Genomic DNA, 8,496 nt, shown 5'->3' with positions numbered 1-8,496 from the left:
GTGTTTGTTTGCTTGCTTGTTTGGTTTATATGGCTTGTGTGTATTTTTGTTCGTTTTGTTTTGTTTGTTTATTTTTATGCAATTTTTCTATCACATATCTTTTTTATTGTTTATTTATTTATTTGAAAACAACAACAACAAAACAAGAATAAAATATATATTAATATTGAAGAAAAAAAAAGCAGAAACAACAGTAATCTTGGTCAAATTACATAACTTGGAATGTGAAATAAAGGTAGGGAGTAGTCTATTGAAAATACATTCCACAGCTTTAAAGGGGAGTGGCTCTTGAATTGCTTGTTGGCTTTTATATATATATATATATATATATTTATTTTTATATATATATTTTTTAAATCTTTAAAAACAAAAAAAGGAAAAAAAAGAGAGCCTAATTAACTTTAATATAGTTCGGTGGCATTAACAAAATAAACTCCCGCCTAAATACACTAGAACGTGCCCGATGAGGAAAGGAGTGGGGTCTTTCTTTACAAAATGGTCTCATTTTTACCTTGCGTAAATGTTGAACAGGCTGTTACGTATTTTGTATTGTTTGTTGTTTTTATGAGAATATTATTTACGGCAACAAATAACATGTGTACGTACGTACGTCACAGTTACTGTTCACAAAAAGTGTTGCGCCACCTATCGGTATCCTGTACGGACGTTGACCGAAACTCGAGACATGGGATTGGTCTTCCGTGTCTGCGTCTGTCACACGCCCGCGGGTCCAGGGGCGAATCCGAGGAAACGGTGGGGGGGGGGGGGGGGGGGGGGAGCATGTGGTCGTTTTGGAATAGGATATCCGCTTTCAACGAAAATGGAGAAAAAAGAGAGAGTGGAAGAAAAACAAAAGATAATCAAAAAAAATATATCTCTCAAAAAAGAAGAAAAGATAAGAAAAGAAAAAGAGAAACATATAGACAACTAATATTCTATTCTATTTGAAATAAGTCTTATGTTTTGCGGTCTATATTAATTTTATTATCGATTGACGATGCTCCTATTAAACAACTTTTGGTAAGGCCTACAATAAATGTATAAATAAAAAATAAAAATAAAATAATAATAAGAAATATATAAGAAAAACATATTTTACCCGGGTTTTTTTTTTTTTTTAATTTATGACAATTTAGAGCTGTTTAAATTTTATAATAATATATTTTTAATATATATCATTATAGTAAAAAGCAACTGAAAAGGGGGAGGGGGTGTATAAAACCCCCGTCTCACATTGCGCCGGTTCCTATAATAGTATACGTTTGTTTTACATATGTTAAAAACACTCAACAGTGGAATATGGGGGCGTGTTGAATACGCGACAACAAAATTTTATGTCGATGACGTTAGACCGGTATTGATTGCATCACCCAATAAGCAAGGAAACGAATTCAGTTTCAGCCAGTTTTAATTCAATTATGTCATCTTTTCAATGTCATAATGTGTTAAATAAAACCCGTGTTTTCTTCGTTTTAATATAAATAAGTAAATACAAAAATAATAATTTATATTAATTAGACGACAAATTTGTTATTATAGCTCACGATAACAACTATTATTGTGCATTTAAGATCTGTACGTACGTACTGCACTGCATAAACGAACGCGTCAAACTCACGTTCCGACAACTCCCGTTTGACCTCCAAATGAGGGAATCCCTCCGTGACGTGAAATCGTCTCTGCGCAAGTCTGCAATGAGTTATATATAGTCGGCAGGTAAATCTCCGGTCAAACCCGGTCAAATCGGCAGATAAAATTAACCGTTCAAATTCGAGGAACGCTACCGCCGACTGTACAGTGAGGAAATACGTAAAGGGGGAAAATGAGTGCACTGAAGATTGTGATAAAGGGTAGTACCCTGTTGTGTTCCAATGGGGCGAAATCGTTGGGAATTGCTTCGAAGCAGGCTGTCTGGAATAAATTCATTTTGTCTGGGCAGGTAGGCCACAGTGAAAGAATTTATTAATTATTACTAACAAATAGTGATGTTTCATCATAGACGTACCAGGAATTTTTCCAAAAATGTGTATTTTTTGGTGTGATTTTTCTTTTTTCTTTTCTCTTGTTCTCTTTCTGTGTTGGATTATAAATATCTATCTATCTATCTATCTATCTATCTATCTATCTATCTATATATATATATATATATATATATATATATATACACACACATACACACACACACACACACACACACAATGTATATTAAATGAAAGAACTGAAAATTAACAACAAAAAATCGCAGAAAAGGGTGGTGTTATTTAGACGCTTTTAATTTTTTTAAATATAAAACACCGAATAACCTGTATCATCTGTTTAGCATAAGGTTCTTGTTACTAATTACACAGTGTGAACTGCACTCAGTGCCTTGTGCTGAAACATGCAAGCGCATGGAACGTGCATTCAATTAAGCACATTGCATATATGCATGTAGTAAGGAAAGTGTATTTACTTAAGTACTTAATCGTCTAGTTACATATATTTCGTAGTGCACCAGCGTTAGTTTATATACTATGTTTTTGTGTTGACTACATGTATTATTAATCGATTGAATATACTCAGACAATGACGTCACGGTATTGTATAAAAATTAATGTATTCGTCCCGTAAAGATATAAGTCGCAATAAATTCTAATGGTTATATGGGACCATAGGCCAAAGGCTTTTTCTTACTGCATATATACTTTCGCTATAAGATAATTTTCTTTGGACGTTCAGACATTGTAAAGCTTGCACCGTCAGTAGGTCAATGTACGTAAATGAAAAGCTGTCAATATAGTTTGTTAATACTGTAGCCAGTGCAAGAACGGCAAGGTCACTTGTCGACTTTGGGTTTAAGAAGTTATATAGAATAATCAATACTGCAGCGTGGCCATGACCTTACTTGTTTTTCATTGCCACTGCCACAAATAACGGACATTTTCATTAAATATATCAGCAGAAATTTATTCTAGGGTTGGGGTGGTGGGGGCAGTGTGGTATGGTTGGGTGCAGTAGCTAGCAAGCTAAAATAAACAATATGCCTGTATCTATTTTCTGTATACGAGAAAGGGATACAACGGGGGTGGGGGGGGGGGTCTAAGTTTGACATTGGTCAAGATCACAAGAAGTGCTAAAGTCAGCTATTTTTATCCGTTTATTTAAATTAACTTCTTTTAAATTTAGCATGTCTTGTTCAATGAACAGCTATTTATTTCTAAAAAAAAGGTTTGGGTGTACATGCTCCCCACCCGTATTCCTACGGTCATGCCGGAGTAATTTGTTTGTGTGTCCTGAAAAACTATAATAAGTAAAAATACCTCACAATAATAAATATAATAAAGCATGATTGGGGGGGGGGGGGGAGGAGGAGGGGAGGATCGAACGTCATGGTTAGCACCCAATCTCAAGCACTATTAAAACAAACAAACAAAATCAGCTTTACTAGGGCTCACTCTTAATAGGTTTTTTGTTTCATCCACGCTTAACAATCTGAGGGCAATGACCTCTAACAGTTACACCAATTTACAAACATGATGTAAGATATCTACATCCACATTTTTAAACAATAAGGGACAGTTTTTCTTCTTCTTCTTCTTCTATTTATTATTATTTTTTGTTGTTGTTGAGACTGGATGGGCAGAGTGTAAAAATAGTGGTCGGCTCAAGGTTGCCAGACTCGTCTTTCAAATTCCCCTGTGAAGGACATTTTCACAGATACAACAAATATAACTCACAAAAGAGATTTGGTGGGTCGAATCCCCAAATGCTCAAACTTTCAAATCATTGTATACTTTATATAAGGGCATAACAAACTAAATGTTAGATTTTCATGACACTTTCTTTTTTTCAAAATCGTGGCTAGGGGTAAAATTTTGTTCCTTTTTAAAAAAAAAAATATATTTGATATTGAGTAGAATTAAAAACAAAAATAAAAACTGAGTGTGGGCTTTTATTCTTGCCGGATTTATTTTTGTTATGTCCTAAATAGAGCTGAGGGTATACCGTATACTAGTATACCATTCGCTATCGGTATCATGTTAATACCGATTTACCGTACCGAGCAAATTTCAAAATACCGAAATTTTGGTATTGGAAAATGTTATCTGCCATTTAGTAAAGCAGTAACAATATATCTGACGAACACAAAATAGCTGATATTTTATTTAGATAACATTAACATTCAGGCATGCATTTAAAGCCGAGTATACCGAAAATACTGCTCAATATCGGTATTGTTATTGGTATTTTATCAATACTGAATACTGTACCAATACCGAGGTAAATCACCCCAAAAATACCGATACTGATACTGAACCTGAAATTCCAATGCCACTCATCTCTAGTCCTAAAGCCTCATTAAGAGCAGATCTGAGATGGTATCTGATACATTATTCATGCCCACCACAATTTAGACCTCCACCTCCACCCTCCACACCCCCATTAACACTCCTGTCTTAATTACATCTATATTATTGTTTTATTTAGACATCTGCCCGATGCCTGGCAACCAATGTGGATGTGGACAAGAAAGTTAAGGATGTCAAGGAAAGTAAAATTCCCAAGGAAACAAAAATGCCCGAACCGGATCACTTGGAACATTTCAAACCCGGACGGGTGGATGATATGCCAGAACCGGATTCACTCCAGCATTTCAAGTAAGGAAAGAATGTGTTATTTAACAACACACTCAACACATTTTAATTTATGGCATCGGAGATATTCTATATTTCCCCATCTTTTATATGCACGATTCCACGAATAGGATAGAACATACCACCGTCTTTGTTACAGCAGCTGTGGAGTGCTGGTTGAATGAGAAATAGCCCATTGGGCTGTCCACAGGGAACATTTTGTTACAGCAGCTGTGGAGTGCTGGTTGAATGAGAAATAGCCCATTGGGCTGTCCACAGGGGACATTTTGTTCTAAACATTTTGATTAACAATATTTCTGTTGAATTGAAAATTGATGGTTGAATGAGAATAGCCCATTGGAAAATTGATTAGCAATTAATTTTGTTCTAATGTTTTAAGATTGAAAATGTAGTGATGTTTTAAGATTGTGTAGTGATCTCTAAAACATGCGTAGCAAATCGTGTTAGAATACTGAATAAAATGTTCCCTGGGCTATGCATTGGGTGAGTACCTTACCACTGGACTATGTCCCACCCCTATGTCTTATGAAACGATCGCAATGTTAAAATCACCTTTACGTCACTAAAGTTTGTTTGTTTTGTTTAATGACACCACTAGAGCACATTGATTTTTTAATCATCGGCTATTGGATGTCAAACATTGGGTAGTTCTGACATATAGTCTTAGAAAGGAAACATGCAAAAAATTTTCCATTAATAGCAAGGGTCTTTTATATGCACCATCTCGCAGACAGGATATCACATACCATGGCCTGTGATATACTAGTCATGGTGCACTGGCTGGAAAGAGAAATAGCCTAATGGGCCACTGACCGGGATCGATCCTAGACCGACCACGCATCGGCCATGCGCTTTATCACTGGACTATATCCCACCCCTCGTGTACTAATTTCTGAAACTTGTGTAGCAAATTGTGACACGATACTGAACAAAATGTTCCCTGGACCATGCGAGCACCTTACCACTGGGCTACGTTCCACCTCTGTAACATTCATTTTCATTTCAACTTATTTTCGTGCTTATATCCAATTAACGTTCAAGCATGCTGTCCTGGGTATACACCTCAGCTATCTGGGCTGTCTGTCCAGGACAGTGGGTTAGTAGTTAGTGAGAGAGAAAAGGGTGTAGTGGTCTTACACCTACCCATTGAGCTGTTAAAAGTCACTCTGGGTAGGAGCCGGTACCGGGCTGCGAACCCTGTACCTACATGCCTTATGTCCAGTGACTTAACCACGACACCACCGAGGCCGCTGTTCTATATAATAAGTGACTCATGATAATTGATGATCATGCATGACATGCATTGCATTATGAATGGCATTGGAATGTATCCAGGCAGTGAAAACCCCAAATACAGGCGTCAACATAATTCCATTTATGTGGCTTACTTCATAGTTAGACTGGATTAAGTAAATTGCAGAAGCTGGTCCAGAATTTTGTAAAGATAGGGTTGGATACACAACATTTTGTTTTAGCAATGGTTGCTGGCTTGGGATATCAAAGTATATGATTAGGACATAATCAAACCATACTTCCTGTCTGTGACATGAATTTTTATAGGTAGGGGGCAGGATTTAGCTCAGTCGGTCGAGTGCTCGCAGGATCGAACCACCTCAGTGGATCCATTCAGCTTACTGGGTTTTTCTCGGTCCAACCAGTGCACCACAACTCGTAGCGAGTTGGTTATTCTCTTTATTACCCATTGTCAGTTTTAACTGATTTTTAATGTGAAAATCCCTCTGCAGTCTACAAACAAAGCCATCAGCCATTAGGCTACATCATGTAATCTTACGTGGATGACGTAATGTAAGTGACATCATGTCATAACAGCATTCTTTTTATGGCAAAATGTTTACATACTTATCAAATAATACGACGGTGGTTGCATTAGAAAATAATAAAATTTCTATGCTACTAAAGCTGCTGCTTATGAAAATATACCATTTCAATATTGTGAAACAAATGAGTCAAACTTTTTTGGTAAATCTTTGCATATCGTATAACGTATGTGTAATCTCATTCATGAATGGAAACAAAATATATGAATGAAAGTGAAGTTCCGACTGTGGCAAGCAACCAGTCAAACATCATAATTTTTAAGCCAGCCAATCAGTGGCTGTAGAAGCAATCTGCATATTGTGCAGAGATTAAAAACATATTACCCACCCGATATATTTGAGCCCATATATTCAGGGAACAATATTTCAAAATCTTAGGTGACTGGAAGTCAGTTCACGTGAGCTTTACTTAGGTAACCAATTGTTCGGTTATGTGAATATAGTTCTGGTACCCGATGAGTTAGGACTACCTAATCTTAAAACACTTGAACTATGTTTCTGTTCTAAATATAAACTGGTTTTCACTTCCATTATTGATATATGGTACTTTTAATTTTAAAATGTAATTGTTCACCACATAACCGATTGGTGGTTCTTGTGATTTTAAAAATACATAACTGACACGCAAACAGAACAACGGTTCTTGTAAAATATTGTGCCATGATATGGGTAATAAATTACTATACCTTTTAATAGAAGGAGACAATTCACAATCTTCTAAGTGTGGGGGGGGGGGGGGGGGGGTTCAGTGCCCCCAACACCCATTTCCTTCTGACACCTATTATTATGTGCTTCTGTCCATCCATCCATCCTTCTGTCCATCCATCCATCCTTCTGTCCATCCATCCATCCTTCTGTCCATACATCCATCCTTCTGTCCATCCATCCATCCTGTGTGTCTGTCATTTATCTTCTCGGGGCAGGATTTAGCTCAGTCGGTTGTGTGCTCGCTTGGGGAGCTTGCGTTGCAGGATCGAACCACCTGTGTGGATCCATTCAGCTGATTGGGTTTTTTCTCGATCCAACCAGTGCACCACAACTGGACAAAGGCCATGGTATATGGTTTCCTGTCTGTGGAAGAGTGCATATAAAAGATCCATTGCTGCATTAGGAAAAATTTAGGCAATTGAGAATTTTTGCATTATTACCGGTATTAAAACAGTTCTGTTAATTTAAATTTTGATTGGATTGTTATCAAACTTGGCACTGTGATTCTCTGGGACAATCTTCACAAACTAATAGAGAGAAATGTTTTAATTTTTTAATTTTTATTAAATGTTTAAATTTTAAATAAAAAATTAACATTAGTTGGTCTTTACAAATTAATCAATTATCTAGTACCAAGAAAATTTAAAATTAAATAGCGTAGCTCTTTAGGTCAATAGGTCTCTTGTAGAGCTGGGTGGTATAGCATATATATCATTTGGTATCGGTATCATGTCAGTACCGATTTACCGTACCGAACAAATATCAAAATACTGAAATTTTGGAATTGAAAAATGTTTCCCGCCATTTAGTAAAGCACTTACAATATATCTGATGAATGCAAAATGAGTTGGATATAAATTAGACGAGAGCCTTGTGTATAGAATTTAATTTTATTTAGATGAAATTGGCATGTGACCCTTAACTTAACTCATGCATTTAAAGCCAAATATACCAAAAATACCACTCGATAGCGGTATTGGTATTGATATAGTGTCAATACCGAATACCATACTGATCTGTGGTAAATTACCCAAGAAATACCAATATCGATACCAAACCTCAAATTTCAATACCGACCAGCTCTAGTCTCTAGCTGATTAAATGTAATCGTTTGCATTTACCATAGTTTGACCCCCATCAATAGCCAATGTATTCGTTTGCATTTACCATAGTTTGACCCCCATCAATAGCCAATGTAATCGTTTGCATTTACCATAGTTTGACCCCCATCAATAGCCAATGTATTCGTTTGCATTTACCATAGTTTGACCCCCATCAATAGCCAATGTATTCGTTTGCATTTACCATAGTTTGAC

At 36.3% G+C, this 8,496-nt stretch overlaps 1 protein-coding gene across 1 annotated transcript in view; it reads left to right on the top strand.

The window, feature by feature from the left end:
- Positions 1–1,725: 1,725 nt before the first annotated feature.
- Positions 1,726–8,496, top strand: part of LOC121385507 (alternative oxidase, mitochondrial-like) — a 28,900-nt gene continuing 22,129 nt past the window's right edge. The window contains exons 1-2 of the mRNA XM_041516208.1: positions 1,726–1,939; positions 4,468–4,637. Coding sequence (XP_041372142.1) covers positions 1,823–1,939; positions 4,468–4,637 — 287 coding nt within the window. The 5' untranslated portion in view covers positions 1,726–1,822. The remainder of the gene's footprint in view (positions 1,940–4,467; positions 4,638–8,496) is intronic.

This window comes from Gigantopelta aegis, chromosome 11 (genome assembly GCF_016097555.1).
Source record: "Gigantopelta aegis isolate Gae_Host chromosome 11, Gae_host_genome, whole genome shotgun sequence".
Lineage (NCBI taxonomy): Eukaryota > Metazoa > Mollusca > Gastropoda > Neomphalida > Peltospiridae > Gigantopelta > Gigantopelta aegis.
Note: the sequence above shows the minus strand (reverse complement) of the source record. Positions and strands in the feature narration are given on the sequence as shown.